At 35.8% G+C, this 17,774-nt stretch overlaps 1 protein-coding gene across 5 annotated transcripts in view; it reads right to left on the bottom strand.

The window, feature by feature from the left end:
• Nucleotides 1-17,774, bottom strand: part of CFAP47 (cilia and flagella associated protein 47) — a 504,616-nt gene that overhangs the window by 439,286 nt on the left and 47,556 nt on the right. For all 5 annotated transcript variants that reach the window (XR_005386243.1, XR_005386242.1, XM_038587158.1 and 2 more), the window contains exons 14-16: nucleotides 7,246-7,462; nucleotides 6,708-6,949; nucleotides 2,272-2,402 (exon numbers count right to left, since the gene is read on the bottom strand). Coding sequence is in view for 3 of the 5 variants with exons in the window: in XM_038587158.1 (XP_038443086.1) it covers nucleotides 2,272-2,402; nucleotides 6,708-6,949; nucleotides 7,246-7,462 (590 nt within the window). In the remaining 2 variants the exon portion in view is untranslated. The remainder of the gene's footprint in view (nucleotides 1-2,271; nucleotides 2,403-6,707; nucleotides 6,950-7,245; nucleotides 7,463-17,774) is intronic.

Below are 17,774 nucleotides of genomic sequence, written 5' to 3'. Positions count from 1 at the left end.
TACTTAGGTGCAACACTTCTCCTTACTCCCTGCACAAATCACTTCACAGAACTACTGTATCATAGTACAGTTTTTGAAAATGCTGACGTTATCCACCTTTCCCATTTCACAGGAAAGCAAACAATAGCCAAGGGGAACTAACCCAAGTTTTCCACTTGCTTATACAGTGCTCTTTACACCCAACTCTGTTTATCTATGATAAATTATTGTTTTGGGAGGTTTTAATACATTCTTATAATTATTTGAGGAAAATGACTTGGGTAATTTGAACAATAAATTTCTGAACAAAGCTAACACATGAGAAAATGGTCAAGTAAGTTCTTCATAAATTAATGACAAACATTAAATGAACATTTTATTCAGTCACTTAACGTTTCTCCATTTGTACTTTTCTTAAGAGAAACACTTCATAGTTCATTTAACTTAAAGGATCTCAAAAATTTACCATAAAATCATCGAATTCATTATTCTCATATCTCAGACTTTAATTCTTAACCAATCCTAGTGTAGGGAAAGCAGAAAGTAAATTTAATCAAAGGGTAATAGCAAAGACGGTGGAGGCAAACAGATCTGGATATGAATTCCACCTAGGGCATTTACTGCATGTGTGAATTTGTATTAAACACCCACTCTAATCCTCCATTTTCTCATCCATCAACTAACTGAGTTATCGGTATAGTTGTTAGAAGGCTTAAATTAGGTAATACATGAAAAGTATTTAACATCCTGCTTGTCACATAGTAATTAATAAATGATATCTATTATTAATACAAAGTTTAAATTACTAAATTGCTCATCTTCTAATTGTTAGAAAAAGTACACATGAGGTGAGTATGTGGGCAAATTTATATTGCTAACTTTATCAAACACAGTTTTGTAAGTAATAGCTAAAGAATTGTGTGCATATGTTCACCAAAATACAGCTATAAGAATGTTAAGAGAAGCACTATTATAGTAGCGAATAATCTGAAACAATACACATCCCCACCAGCTGTGTAATGGAAAAATGATGGTATAGTCACACAATGGAATACTATTCAGGAATGAGAATGAATACTCTGTCACCAAATGTATCAGAATACAACAAAGCCCCCAAACCTAATGATGAACAAAAGAAGCTAGATGTAAAAGAGTACAAATGTTTTGATTACATTTATATAACATTTGAAACCAAAATTAATCCATACCCTTAGAAGTAAGGATAGTGATAACTCTGGGAGGGACACAGAGGGACTAGAAACGTGGATGGGGAAGATGGTTCTTTTGCAATGCTAGTCATAGTCTGCTTCTTGATCTGGTTGATCTGGGTGTGAGTTACAAAGGTGCTATCAGTTTATAAAGACTGAATGATACAGAAGTCATAATATGTATACTTTTCTGTATATATCCTGTACTTCAATAGAAACTTTTAAAAAGAATAGCAAGTAATTTAAACATAGGTAAAGCAGTAGGGTCCAGCTTATTTCAAGGCTAGAACAGAGGAAAGACCCTACTGATTTCTGACGGTCACTTGTCATCATTAAAGTGAATGAATGTCTCATCTCTTAAGGCTATGAGTTTCTTCATAGCTGAAATATTTAAAACCATGATCATGGCCTGGAGAGAGAGATGAGAATCAGTAAGAGAGCACTGGCTTGAGTTAAATTACTGAGAATATTGGGGAAAAAATTTGGTACACAAGTAAAGTGGATTCTTGGTGATTATGAGACATGAAGTTGAGGTCTTCTGGGCTCTACCACAAAAAGAAAGTCAAAATTACATATTGAAGCTTTAACTTAACTCATTTTTATTATAAGAGTATATTGTGTAAAATTAGAATTTTCCATATCTCCTTGTTATGTAAATTATGTGATCCATTTCAAACTGAATTATTAATTACTACCAGAATTCTAAAAATGCAATATAGCAGGACAAAAATACAATTTCCTCTATTTTTCTTTGGTTTCTGTCAATGAAATAATTTAATTTCAAGTGGCCCTCATGGTATTGTATGTTTATAGAGGCACTAACGGCAATCTAGTATTATGGCACAAAGGTATTGGATTTGTAAATTGATTCTAGGTAACACAACACATTTTTTTTTTTTTTTAGCAAAGTCTTCATTTATGGTAGAGAAGTGGCGCCAAGGAGATGGTAATTCAGTTAACTAAATATTGCAAGCAAAATCAGTTTTGTGAACATAGTATATATATACCCAATTGTATAAACATATATATATCCAACCAATTTAGAGTCCCCCAAATAAAAATCATATCCAAAGGAAATCATTACACGTGCAACACATTTTAGTGTCAGCGTGTTTCCTTCATTGACATGAAGAACAAATTCTCCTCTTTCCGGAGAACTGAAACCTGGCTGCCATGTTACTTCACATTCCAATGAAGAGTGTGGTTCAACTGTGCCTACAGAGAATTTAGAAAGAACAGACATTTACCACATTTTAATTATATTCATTTTAATATACAAAATAAGAGCTGGCATAAAAATATATAACATATTGACATTATATAACAAATTATTTAAAGTAAACTCAAAATATATAGAAATGCTACATGAGAGATTATCAAATGAGTACAGACTTACAGGTTTGATTCAAATCTAAAATGCATACTTTATTTTCCAATTTTATTAGGCAGATCAAAATATTTGATAAAAGTATGCCAATATTTAGCAAAACATCCCCTTCACATGTTTCCCAACACTCTGAAATAGTTATTAACATCAGACACTCATTCAGTTTTCAGAGGAAGGAATTACAATTACCAGAGGCTTTTTGTTTTTAAATGTCCACATCCCTAGAGGTATAACTTCTGATGTAGCTATAGAGTAATTAACACATTTCTATAATTCAAATGTACTGAGAACCTAGGAGGTAGCAAGCACATTTGGTATGAGCTGCTTTATCTGTTTTAATTCATCATTTCCTTTGGAGTAAGAAAATAATACTTGATAGAAAGAATGACTTAGAAGTTCTTTCTTCAAAGAGAGGATCATCGAAGATTCAAATGCACAGGGCATTGAACAGAAAGATGAGTGACCATCACAAATATACTTTGCCTTAAGGTTAGGTTGACTTGCATGTGATGGCAGTTTCTGTAATCTTAAAAAAGAAGACACAGTACCTACCTCTTAAATTTGCAGTGGCCATGTAAGGATATAATACACGTAAAGCAATCAACATAGTGTGTGATGCCCAGAATCCACCCAGTGTCAAATTTTATTATTAATACTCTGGAATGCCAGTACTATGGTAGGCACAGTAATTTATAAAAAGAAAAGAAACTGCTCATGGAAAAGCTAACGGTCTAGTGGTGGTCCATCAGGATTATATTTGTTTGTAAGTAACAAAAAGTCCCGCTACAGTGGGTTAGGTAGATAGGAGTTTACTTATTTTATGCAATCAGAAGTCCATCGATAGGTATTTCAGGGGTACCTTAGCAGGCTGACAATGTCTTCAGGTAGCAATGATTCCTCTAGCTTGCTATACTACCATTCCTTAACATGAGGTCTTCTCAGTGTAGAAAAGTGTCATAGCATAGTGGTTTAAAAAGCACAAATTCTAGGGTTGGAATCCCTGGTTCCAATTTCAGCTCTGCCATTTTCTAGTTGAAAACTTGGGACAATTTACTTAACATATATATCACACAGCCTCCTCAGACATAAATGGGGATCACAGTTGTAGGTAACTCAGAGAATTGTTGTAGGGATTAAAGAAGCAAGTATATGTAAAAGTGCTTCAAATGGTGCCTGGCATGAAGAAGGAAGATGGAGCTAAAAGAAACTTCTATCTATATCTCATTGGCAAGAAAGACTGGGGACCCAAGAAAGGCTGAGGAAAAGAAATTTCTAGATATGAACATTGCTTCCTCCAACAAAATGAGGTTCCTCCTAGAAAGGGGAATGGATATCAGATATGAGCATAGCAATATTTATTACAATAGAATATAGATGGGAATAAATAATTATAGATGACATAACAAATACAGAGTGGGAGCAGGTAGAGGGAGCTTAAATTAGCCCAAGGATATAGACGAAACTTCATAATAAGAAGATGGCATTTGAATTGTGAAAAATGAGCAGGAACTCTGCAGGACAAAGCCTGGGGAAGTATAAAAGTCAAGTGACCACACTGGAAGAGAGCTGTGTGTCAAGAAGACTGATAAGAAGTAACTTTGACAAAGCAGATTGGACATGGTCTATAAAGACACCTGAAATACAAGGAAAAGTGCCACGCACTGTGCTTTCTGTACACACTCAGTGCCTTCAAATGTGCTTAATCGAACCTATAACTACTGCAATGTGATGCCTGTTCAAAACAACTAGAGAAGGTTTATCCAGAATCTCTGAAATGTGCAGAAGTATTTTCTCTCTCTTCTCTGATTATTCACTCAGCTTTTCTCTAGTACTGAGGCAGGACTCAGGCTTACCAGTATTAATAATTTAAAAAAAGAGCTTGGTCAAATGAATCTGCCAAGTAATGATGGAAGTATAACTTGAATGCTTAATACATATAATCTGGGACTTATTAAATCAATACATGTTAATAAAAAGATTAAATATGGCTATATCAATGATTTCCAACCTTACTGAAGGTACAGTACTACTTTTCCAATGCATAGATCCATAAATATATCCATACTAAAATTAGGCAAATTGAAATTAATACTGAAGCTTGTTTATAACACTCACTGTTACAAACACTGGTAAACTAATATAAAAACCATGATTTGGAAATGACGGACACTCACAAGAATATACACCTATGGCAAGATTTCTACAAACCAGTACTTCTCTATGATCTAAAATATAGTCTACTTAGATCCCAAATGATGAATATTCCTAAATTAAAAATAAGGAAGGATTACAAGGAAGAAGGGAAGGGTGTAGGGAAGGAAAAAGAGAGGGAAGTAAGCAGGGAACAAGTAATTGGTAATGAGGATGGCTGGCTAGATGCATGATCAACTATTACTACTCTGAGGATATTTTCAGGGAAAAAAGAAGTAAAAAAAGAATTAGCAAATTTTCATAATCAAATAACTATATTTCCTTGACAACCACACTTTGCCAGTCTTTACAGAAGGAGTTTTCCATATATTTAATCTTTATGAGATATGTTAGTCTCTCCATTTTACAAATAAGAAAACTAGTGCTTATAGAGTACTCCTCAACAATCACAAACATAGCAAGAAGCTAAGACTAGTTTTGAAATCAGGTTTATCTAACCCCAAAGTTTGTTTTATTTCCCATTCATGCAGAAACAGACTTCAGCTAGTTATAAAACACCACATGAGTCACTGCAAGTACAAAAATCCAGATCCTTCCAGCTAGCTGAAAAGGCATAACATGTACATACAATGAAGATGCTGTATCAATCATTCAATTTTTTTTTTTTTTTAGGGAGAGAACAAACATGCATACAAGCAGGGGTGGAGGGGTGGAGGGGTGGAGTAGGGGCAGAGGCAGAGAGAGACCATCTCAAGCAGGCTCCATGCTCAGCATGGAGAATGATGTGGGGCTCAATCTCATGACTCTGAGATCATGACCCAAGCCAAAAATCAATTGCAGGTTGCCTAACCCACTGTGCCACCCAGGCGCCCCTTCATCATTTAACTTCTAACTTGCCATCTTATTTCTTTAAATGATAGCTTGTATCTTCATGAGGTCCTCATAGTATATCACAGTGATGTCTGCTGAATTTGACAGGCTACTTAGATAACACTTTAACAGTTACAAGGGCTTAGTTTTGTAACGGGCACATTATATGGAATTACAGATTCTGGGGAATGGCAGAAACAAGGTTAACAAGACACTTAACAAATATATAGAACCACCCAAAACAGTAAATTGGAGATTATTTTCTATTATTTAAAAAATTACTTGCTTAAATGTCAATTTTAAGTTTCTGATTTTATTACCTGTATTAAATATTGATTATAAAGAATTTATGGATTATAAAGAATTTATGATGATTTATTTTGTCAACTTGGCCATACTTGGCCAAGCTATTGTGCCCAGTTGTCTGGTCAGTCTAGCTATTGCTGTAAAGGTATTTTTCAGATGTGCTGAACATTTAAATCAGTACACTTTGAGTAAAGATTATCTTCCACAATGTGAAAGGGTCTCATCCAATAAACTGAAGTCCTGAAGAGAAAAAAACTGAAGTCCCTTTGGATTCAAGACTGCAAAATTAATTTCTTCCTGGGTTTCCAGCCTGCCAAGCCTACTGGAGTACCCACACAATTGTATGAGCCAATTCCTTAAAATCAATCTCCTCCCTCCCTCTCTCTCTATATATTTCCTTTTGCTTCTATTTCTCTGGAGAACTCTAATACAGGATCTGTATTTTCAAATCAAATTTACATATTTATGTATGTAAAAATAAATGCCCCCGGGCACCTGGGTGGCTCAGTCATTTAAGCATCTGCCTTCAGCTCAGGTCATGATCCCAGGGTCCTGGGATCAAGTCCCAACTGGGCTCCCTATTTAGCAGGAGTCTGCTTTTCCCTCTGCCCTTCCCCCTCCCTATGCTCTCTCTCTCTCAAATAAATAAATAAAATCTTTTTAAAAAATGAAATATAAATGTCCCAATGACCATAGCTGATTTGTTTTCTATTTTTAGCACCACTATGCAGTTCATACTCAAGAAATACTGCCTGAATACATGTATAAATCAGTGTCTAAATCAAACAAATAGAATAAACTATTACCTTTAGCTGGACGCATGGAAAACGCCATTCCTCTTTCTGTGTTTACAGGTTGCCATTCAAATTTTGCAAAGTAATTCTGATGATTATACAACCCAACTGTCCCCATAAAACATGTTTTCACCGAGAAGCCTTGTGGTCTCAATACTAGCTCACTAGAAGACAGCTCGAGATTTACTGGCATGACAACTGCCATCACTAGGATATGGCCACCAGGTACATTGTTCACTGTGAAGGTGAAAGACCTGTAATACAGCAAAAGCAGTCAAACTTAATTGACAATAGCTTTTTGCAATTACAGAATTCAGTTACATGTAAAAATGCATGTATTACTGATTAATACCCACAATTAATCCTTTATAAGCAATACATCAAAATATTTATGACAGACCACACTGAAATATAAATCTACAAATTGATGCACATATAGTTTCTATGTTTGAGGACCAAATATATTCTACAATTATTGAGTTAAATAAATACATATTCTACAAAAGGATACTTTGATTCCAACATATAGAAGTTCAAAAATAAATCCTACTTCCAAAATTTTCCAATGGTGGGAGATTCAAATATCATCGAAATATAAGTACTAGATGTAGGCGGAATCACATATGAAAATTGCTTGGTTTTTTGAAGTTCTTCCAAATTAATATGTAACTGGATCAAAATATGCATGGATAGCATATTAACAACATGCAGTAGACGAGTATTTGTGGAGTTCACACAAACATCACCAAAGTTAAGGATAGAGGGCCCTGAAAAAAAAGAAAAATAATTAAGTTTTATGTCGGCAAATGTATTCAGTAATTTTAAGTTTCCATACTATATTTTCACAAATTAATTTATAAAAAACGGCACTTAGAGAAATATTTCTTATAGTATCAGAAGTTATTAACCAAAATTTTTATCTAAATTCCCATAATGTGGTATTTAGAGATTATTGGCTAAAATTCAACATAAATATATCTTAATTATATGGAAAATTACATTGAAAAATTATTAGCCCTCATTATAACTCGTTTTAGTATACAAATTTGCATACTCCAATATCTTCTCCACTTCCATCAATACATTTATGTTCATTTAACCAGAATTTACAGAAATTGGTGATTTTTCCCATTGCTCAGGACTTAATTTTTCCCTTTTATTTTTTTTAAGATTTATTTATTTAGAGAGAGAGACAGAGAGTACAAGTGTGAGTGTGAGTGGGGCGAGTTTTCCCTTTTAAATGACAAAAGTTTTTATATCATATAATTTTTTTAAATTTTATTTATTTATTCATGAGAGATACAGAAAGAGAGGCAGAGACAGAGGCAGAGGGAGAAGCAGACTCCCTGCGGGAAGCCTGATGCAGGACTCGATCCCAGGACCCCAGGATCATGACTTGAGCCGAAGGCAGACAGACACTCAATCACTGAGCTACCCAGTTGACCCTATATCATATAATTTTAATAATTATAAGTCTTCTACATTTCTTAACAGCTTGATTTAATGGTAACTGATATACAATAAGCTGTGTTAAAGTGTAGAATTTCTGGGGTGCCTGGGTGGATCAATTTTAGTATATGTGCTGCCGAAGCAAGCACTGCCTGGGTGGATCAGTTGGTTAAGCATCTGCCTTCAGCTCAGGTCATGATCTCAGGGTTCTGGGATGGAGTCCCACCTGGGGCTCCGTGCTCAGTGGGGAGTCTTCTTGTCCCTCTCCCTCTGCCCCTCCTCTTGCTTGTACTCTCTTTCTCTCTCTCTCCCTCTCTTCCAAATACATAAATAAAATCTTTAATTTTTTTTTTTTTACATAAAGTGTAGAATTTCCTGTGTTGGCATATGTAACACCTATGGAACCATCACCACAATGAAGAGAGTGAACATTCCTCACTCCAAAGTTCTCTCATCCCCCTTTATATTCTCTCCTTCCCATCATCCTCACTACTTCTCCTTTCCAGACACCCACTCAAATGCTTTATGTCACTGTAGATCAGTTTACACATTCTAGAGATTTTTATGAGTAGAATAATGTATCATGTGCAGTTTTTCTCTGATCTCTTTCACTCTACAAATTCCCTGGAGATTAATTCAAGTTCTTTCATGTGTCAGTCCATTCTTTTATATTACAAAGTGCTAGTCCATTACAGGTGAATGTTTGTCTCTTCACCTGTTGAATGACAGTTGGATTGTTTCTAGGTACTGGGTATTACAAATAAAGCTACTAAAATATTTGTGCACAAGTATTTGTTTGAATACATCATTTCATTTCTTTTGGATAAATATCTAGGAGTGGAATGCATGGGTCATATGGTAAATGTATGTATAAATGTAAAAGAAACTTCCTGTGTTCAAGTGGTTGTGTGATTTCCCATTCTACTAGCAATGTATAAGAGTTCCAGCTCCTTCACGTCTTTAGCAACAATTGAAATGGTGAGTTTGGGTTTGTTTGTTTTAACTTTAGCCATTCTAATAGATTTATAGTAGTATCTCATTGTGGTTTTATTGGGTTTCCCTAACAGCTAACAATGCTGTGTATCTTTTCATGTACTTATTTCTCATTTGTATATCTTTGTTGATGAAATATCTGTTCAAATCCCTTTGCCCATTTTTAATTGGGTTATTTGTTTTCCTAATATTGAGTCTCAAAAATTGTATAAGCATTCTGGTTGCAGTTCTTTCATGACATACATAATTTGCAAATATTTTCTCTCAGTCTATGTCTTGTTTTTATCCTCTCATCAGTTGCTTTGAGGAGAAGTATTTAAATGTGATCAATTCCAAATTATCCATTCATTCTTTTCTTTTTTTGTCCATTTGTTCTTTTATGGATTGTGGGGTTTTCTAAATATCATATCTAAGAGATTTTTTTCTCTCTTCATCATCACAGATTTTTTTTTTCCTATGCTTCTTTTAAAAGATTTATTTAGAAAGAAAGAGTGCACATGCGTGCATGCGGAGAGGGGGAGGGACAGAGGGAGAGAGAATCTCCATCAAACTCCCTGCTAAGGAGCCCAATGGTGGGGCTCCATCTCATGACCCTGAGATAATGATCTGAGCCAAAATCAAGAGTCAGATGCCTAACCAACTGAGGCACCCAGGTGCCCCTCCTATGCTTCCTTCTATAAGGAAGCAAAAGGTTTAAAATCTAGTTTGACTTAGGTTTGGTATATGATACAAGGATATAAACTCTTTTTTTTAAAATGAGTGGCTCATGTGTCACAGAACTACTTCTTGAAAAGATTATCCTTTTTGCATTGTCTTCGTGTCAAAGTTTACTTGTCCAATATGTGTAGATCTATGTCTGAACTCTCACTTACGATTCATTGATCTGGGTCTATGTTTACACCAATACTATGCTGTTTTAATTACTATAGCTTTCTAAATCTTGAAATCAGTTATTTATCTCCAACTTGTTTTTTTTCCTCAAAATTGATTTGATTATTCTAACTACTTTCATTTCTACCTGAATTTTAAAATGAGCTTGTCAATTTCTACAAAAGATCTAGATGGAATTTTGACTGGAATCCTATTGAATCCACGGATCACATGGATAATTTTTCAAATCTTCTATGTCTCTGCATAACTTTTTAAATATATGGGATATGGTTATATTCCCTTTTCATATCTTTGTCTGATAATTCTACCATATGTATCCTTATTGGGTAGGTTTAATTGATTATTCTCCTCATTATGGGTTGTGTTTTGCTGCTGCTTTTCATGCCTAGTAATTTTTGCACAGATGTACTTCACTAGGTATTTTTTGTATTCCTATAAATTCTATAAATTCCTATAAATTTTCTTGAGTTTTGTTCTGGGAGGACAGATTGATTTTGTTACTTTCAAACAGATTGATCCTTCCAAGTCTTGCTTTTATGAAAGTTACCTGGATCCAGTATAGTGCTCTGAATAATAATAATTATTCTCCACTACTGAGGCAAGAACTTCCTGAGCTCTGGCCCAATGTCCATATATCATGAAGTTGTTTTTTTTTTTTTCCTGGTCTACCAGGTGGGAAATTTCAGTTACTATTCCCTGGACTCTATGAGTAGTGGATAATTCCATAATCATTTCTAGTGGTTTTTTTCCCTAGTTTTAGATAGTTTGCCTCATACCTATGAGCTGACTGGTATTTTTTAGAATAATTGAGGGGAACCCACAGCAGAATATTGAGGCCCTCATTTTGTGCAGTTCTCTCCTGCCTTGTATTCTGTCCTGTGAGTTCTGGCTTTGGTGACTCTAGTCTCATAGCCAGGTTTCCTCATCTCAAGGATTCCATCAGGCTCTTCTGGGTTCCTTCTCTCTGGGCAATGGACTGGAAATTCTCCCACAGTGGTAAGCTTGGGTAGGACTCACATATATTTTTTCCTGCCAGACATCACTCACTTTCAGTGCCTCATATCCAGTGTCTTAAAAATTCTTGCTTTATATTTTTTTTGTCTGTTGTTTTGGTTGTTTCAGACAGATGAGTAAATGTAGTTCCTGTCATTCCAATGTGGATAGAAGGTGAAGTTTCCCTTCCTTCTAAAACTGAATTGATAAGTTAAACTTTATAAATATGTTAGGATCTGTTTTAATGAATATTAATTTCTGCATATTTAAAAAGGGTCTTTTATCCCTATCTGAAAAATGGAGACTTCAGATTGAGGATCTGGATATAGGGCCAGACATGACAATAGGATGTGATTGATGAACATGTTACACAGCATGATGACTCAAAAACCAGTGTTAAGGGAAAAAGTCCGTGTCAGGCTCAAACATGCATTCTGGGTCTCCAGAGGGTAAATTCAGACAGACATAGGGCAATAAAGCAGGAACAATGTATGAGGAAACTCAAAGCATAATAAGATGTCCTGACATTCTGTATCCCCGGCCAAAGGGCTGCCTAAAGATGTTGGTAACCTCAATAAGAAGGATAGGATCTGAAGAGCAGACAATGTGGTTTAAATAATAACAGTTCTCAGAGCTCCTGGCATTCTTTTCCTGCCTGCTCCAATGGCTCTGACCATTATCCATGATGAAATCTTATCCACTGGATTTTAATTTTATGCTTTTTTAATCATGGTAAGGCTATTAAACTGCCATTCTCTGTGCTAATGTTTTCCAGTCCCTCACAAAAGAGAAATAGCAATATGTTCAATAAGTATAGCATATTTTAGAGCAATACTTCCCCTTCATATTTCAAGAATTTATTTCTAGACAAAATTAAGTAAATACAATCCACTGTATTCCTCTGCTAATTATAGATTAAAATGTTGACAAAATCTATGAAATAACTATCAGAAACTTTTGAAAAGTAATGAGAAAAGGATTATCTAGGGATTTTATGAATAGAAAGATAAATCTGTAGTGAATTTTCCTCAGTTATTATCTTGGCCTGAGTGCTAGAGTAGCCTAAAGCCCATTCTCACTACCCAAAGAACTGAGAAGAGGGTGGCCCTGTAGGGCCATACCCTTTTAACTATACCTGCCCTATTTCAGGCAAACATCATGAAAGAAGTTGATCTGCACAACACTAGGTTCTAAGAAGACTGCAGTCGACCCCTGTCAACCATCCCTGCTATGCTCTAGGACAAAGAGAGACATCATTCCTTCCCTTCTCCACTAAAGCGGGAGTCTCTGTGAAGTTGCTGGAGTTGGGGCCTGTCAAACCATGTCTGCCTTTCAATAAGGCTGACAGAGGCAGTGCTCCTCTCCCTCTTGACCATGCTCCCAAGAGACTGGAGGATAGAGTCCCATTGACTACAACCACTCTCACTAAGAGAAGCAGTAGTAACATCCCTCCCCTCCTCACTTGGCACTGCATGGTCTGTGAAATAAATAACTGCTGCCCAAAGCTGCCCTGTATTAAACAAATATAAGCAAAGAGATGCTGCCCCTATCTTCTTACTATCACAGTAACCACTCCACACACACTTCACTAAACTAAAGCAGGCAAATAATTGACACCACTCCTCCTCCCACCTAAAGAATAGGGGGACTAATACAGAGAGGTGGGAGTTAGAGAAGGATATATTTTAAAAATATGAAAAAAAAATGTGAATGAAGTTATGATCATCTATTGAACAGTCCATGTGTGAAATCTATCGGAACCAACACATCAAATGGCTTAAAAAACAGAAATATAGTATGAAATAATGCCTGGGTTTCATATAGTCTTCTGGATAGCACACAAAAAGGGAAAACCAGAATAGTACCATAAATGCTTTGAAAATTAAACTGACATTTGTTACACAGCACACAAATGTGGACTACAATGTATGTTCCAGAGCCAAATGGATCATCTGCATCCTAAAATAGATTATTTAAATAGTAAACAAAGCCTTAAAACAAACAAACAAAAGCCTTAAAACATAGTACTCAAAATGCCCATAAACCAAAATTACTCATCATACCAAGACTGAGATGACAGAGATGCTGAAATTGCTTGACAGGGTTTTAAAGAAGCTATTATAAAAACAACCAAATAAGCAATTATGAATACTCTTGAAATAAGTAGAAAAAGTGTTTCAGCAAAGAAAGAGAATATCCAATGGAGAACTAAATAGAAACTCTAAGATTAAAAAATATAGTAAACAAAATAGAAACCTCTTGGGTATGCTCATTAACAGAATGAAAGGACAGAAGAAAAAGCTGGTGAACCTGAAGAAATATCAATAGAATTTATCCAATCTGAAAAACAAAAATAAAACAGATTAAAAAAATTAAAAGTCTCAGAGACCCATGGAACAAAAACAAACTGTCTAAAATTCATGTAAATGGAGCTCCAGCATAAGAAAGTGTGTGAGTGTGTGTGTGTTGTGTACACAGGTGTATGTGGTGGGGACTGGAAAAATATTTGGAAATAAATAATAGCTAAAATATGCCCAAATGTAGCAAAAAAAAAAGAGTAAACTTTCACATTCTAGAAGCTCAGTGAAACTCAAACAGAACAAATCCAAAGAAAACCATGCCCAGATTTTTGAAAACTTTTGAGAACTAAACATAAACTTTTGAAAGTAAAAATAAAGAATGTAAAATAACATTCCATAGTCTTGGTGTAATAACATTATTATCAAATGTAAATGATACAAATGTACCAATTAAAAACAGAGATTGTAAGAATGGATGAAAAAGTACTATATGCTGCCCACAGGAAACTTACTTCAAATGCAATGACATAGAGAAGTCAAAAGTAGAAACAAGTAAAAAGATATAATGTGCAAAGACTAAACAAAAGAAAGGTTTGATAGCTAGATCAATCAAACTACATTTCAGAGCAAATAAAATTACATGGGACAAAGAGGGATATTATATAATGATAAAAGAGACCAAAAAGACATAACAGTCTTTAATGTGTATGTACCAAACAAGGGAGCTTCAAAATACATGAAGCAAAACTGACAAAATTAAAAGGAGAAATAAAAAAATCTACAATTACACTTTGGGAATTCAATCACCTTTGTCAATAACTGACAGACTGTCTAGACAAAAAAAAAAAAAAAGAAAGAAAAAAAAGCAGTAAGGATTTAGTGGAAATAAATACCATTAACTAATTGGAATATAATTAACATTTAAAGAACACTCCATCCAACAATAGCAGAATACATCTTCTCAAGTCATATGAACCTTCAACGAAAGAGACCACATCCAAAATCACACTTAACAAATCTTTAAAATTTTTATAAAGACTTGAATACATACATGTGTGTGCTCTGACCAAATGGAATCAAACTAGAAAACAATAGAAGAAAGAAAACAGAAAAATCCTGGAATTTAAGTAACACACTTCTAAATAACTCATGAGCCAAGGAGAATGTTTCAAGGAAATAGTAACCCTTGACCCTTAGACAATAGGAGTTTGAGATGCATGGATACACTTATACGCACCTCCCCCCAACCCCACCAATAAACATGTATTTTATATTGTGATTTAAAAGTAAGATAGAATAGCAAGTCTCTTGCCTGATCGAGACATTCCTCACCCCACTACCTGTTCATTGAGGTCTTGAAATGAGGAGCACAAAGGAACTGGCTCCGAGGAGGGATTCTCACCAAAGCAGCAGGGCCCTTCACTAGCAGTAGTTGATCAAGGACTGAATGATAACCCATCCCTTCCCCTGGATCAAGGGGTCTGGGGGAACATGGACGTGTGTTGGCAGGGGGGATGGCGGCAGGTCAGGATAGCACCAGGGTGAAGTCCAAAGTGTATAATAGAGGCGGCACTGTACATGGTGCTGAAAGTTCTTCTAGGTAAGAAGTTAATACTATCAGGTAACTGGCCCCTCAACATTTGCCAGCATTTCCTGAAAGCAGAAACTGTGTTAGAACCCCATAAAAGGGGTCAGGAAGAGTAAGTGACCTGCAGAAATGGATAAAAGTGCTCTGCCTTCCCTGGTTCACTGCATTCCCCCAGACTCCACTTGGAAGAAGGCTTCCCACATTCCTGAGTAGAGGAGTAAGAAGCAGGTGTCACTCCAGGATGCAGCTTTGCTAACTTCAAGTGGGGACAAGGAGATGTGGAGTGCCTCATTCTACTACTGTCTTGTACAGTAAATGTATTTTCCCTTTCTTGTGATTTTTCTGTTTTTTTAAGATTTTATTTATTTATTCAAGAGAGAGCAAGAGTCAAGGAGAAAGAGAGAAAGGGAGAAGCAAACTCTCTGCTGAGCAAGGAACCTGATGCAGGGCTCGATCCCAGGACCCTGGGATCATGACCTGAGTTGAGGACAGATGCTCAACCAACTGAGCCACCCAGGTACCCCCTGACTTTTTAAAAAGATTTTATTTATTCATGAGAGGCAGAGAGAGAGAGAGAGAGAGAGAGAGAGAGAGAGGCAGAGACACAGGCAGAGGGAGAAGCAGGCTCCATGCAGGGAGCCTAATGTGGGACTCGATCCGGGGACTCCAGGATCACACTCTGGGCCAAAGGTGGAGCTAAACCACTGAGCCACCCAGGCTGCCCCTGATTTTTTAAAGATTATTTATTTATTCATGAGAGACACAGAAAGAGGCAGAGACATAGGCAGAAGAGGGAGCCTGATGTGGGACTCAATCCCAGGACCCCAGGATCACAACCTGAGCCAAAGGCAGATGCTCAACTACTGAGCCACCCAGGTGCCCCAGTACCCCATGATTTTCTTAATAATGTTTTCTTTTCTCTAGCTTACTTTATTTAAGAATACAGTATATAGTACATATAACATACAAACTATATGTTAACCCATTATTTATATTATCAGTAAGTCTTCTGGTTAACAGTAGGCTATTAGTAGTTAACTTCTGAGGGAGTCAAAAGTTATACACAGATTTTCATCCACATGGTGAAGAGTGTTGGTACCACTAATCTCCATGTTATTCAAGAGTCAACTGTATATTGAGCTAAAAGAAAATGAAAATATATAAGAATATATGAGATATAGCTAAGGTACTGTTTAGTGAGAAATATATAGCTCTAAATGATTATATTAGAAAAAAAGAAGGGTATAAATCAATAATTTAAGCTTCTATCTCAAGAAAGTAGAAAAAAGATAAATCCCAATAAAAATCCAAAGCAAATAGAAGGAAATGACAAATATAAGAAGTGATTAAAATTAAAAATAGAAAAACTATGGAGAAAAATAAATTAAACCAAATGCTGGTTCTTTGAAATGACCAACAAAATTGATAAACCTCTACTGAGACTGAGAAAGGAAAATAACAAGAAAAATAAAAATTCTCAATATTGAAAAAAAAAGAGGCTCTATCACTAAAGATGTTTCTGATCCAGACATTTAAGGGATAATTTGAGAATTCTGCAAACAATTCTATACACATAAATGGGATGTCCTTATGGAGGTGATGAATTCCAGAAAAACCACAAACTACCAAAATTCTACCAAAATGGTGTAGATCATTTGAATAGTTCTAAAATTATTAAAGAATTTGAATTTGTAAGTAAATATCCTCTGAGGGGCACCTGGGTGGCTCCATCAGTTAACCATCTGCCTCCAACTCAGGTCATTATCCCAGGGTCCTAGGATCAACCCCGGTGTAGGGCTCCCTGCTCAGCGGGGAACCTGCTTCTCCCTCTTCCTCTGCCACCCCCCTGTTTATGCTCTCTCTCTCTCTCTCTCTCTCAAATAAATAAATAAAATCTTTTTAAAAAATCCTCTGAGGGCAGCCCCAGTGGCTCAGCGGTTTAGCGCCACCTTCAGCCCAGGGCCTCATCCTGGAGACCCGGGATCGAGTCCCACATCGGGCTCCCTGCATGGAGCCTGCTTCTCCCTCTGCCTGTGTCTCTGCATTTCTCTCTCTCTCCCTCTGTGTTTCTCATGAATAAATAAATAAAATCTTTTTTAAAAAACGATAAAATAAAAATAATAAAAATCCTCTAAAAAATGAACTCTCCTTTCCCAGATGTTTTCTCCAAAGAACTCTTAACAATTCAAAAACAATATAATTCTACATAATTTCTTTCAGAATATAGTAAAGGAATGAAAACTTCCTAAGTCTCTGAACTCAGTTTATAAGGCCAACATTACTCTAAAGCCAAAACAAATATAGTAAAAACAAACTTTAAAAAAGCAAAAATGCAGACTAGTATGTTTTATGAAAACTGATATATAATTCCAGATTCTGATTTAACAATAATACTGTGAGGTTGACATAAAGGAAGTTGGGCAAAAAGCTGAGACAAATACTGTAGGGAAAAATACAGGTTGTAAAAGAGTAATAGAAAGAGAAATTGAGATAGAAATTGTAGGTAGGGGGCGCCTGGGTGGCTCAGTAGGTCAAGCATCTGACTCCTGCTTTCAGCTCAGGTGTTGATCTCAGGGTCATGAGATGGAGCCCCAAGTTAGGCTCCGTGCTCAGTGTGGAATCTGTTTGAGATTCCCTCTCTCTCTCTCCCTGTGCCCCTCCTCCTGCCCATACTCTCCAAATGAACGAATGAACGAACGAATGAATAAATAAATAAATAAAATCTTTTTTAAAAAGTATGATTAGATTCAAATCTAATTTCAAATCTACTCCTTTCCACGAAATATTGAGCAATGTGATCAAGGCTTATCACTTCTCTAGGCTTCTTTTTACTCATCTCTAAAATGACAATAATAGCAATTTCCT

Source organism: Canis lupus, chromosome X, assembly GCF_011100685.1.
Source record: "Canis lupus familiaris isolate Mischka breed German Shepherd chromosome X, alternate assembly UU_Cfam_GSD_1.0, whole genome shotgun sequence".
In the NCBI taxonomy this organism is placed as follows: Eukaryota; Metazoa; Chordata; class Mammalia; order Carnivora; family Canidae; genus Canis; species Canis lupus.
This window is presented reverse-complemented; position numbering and strand designations above follow the sequence as displayed.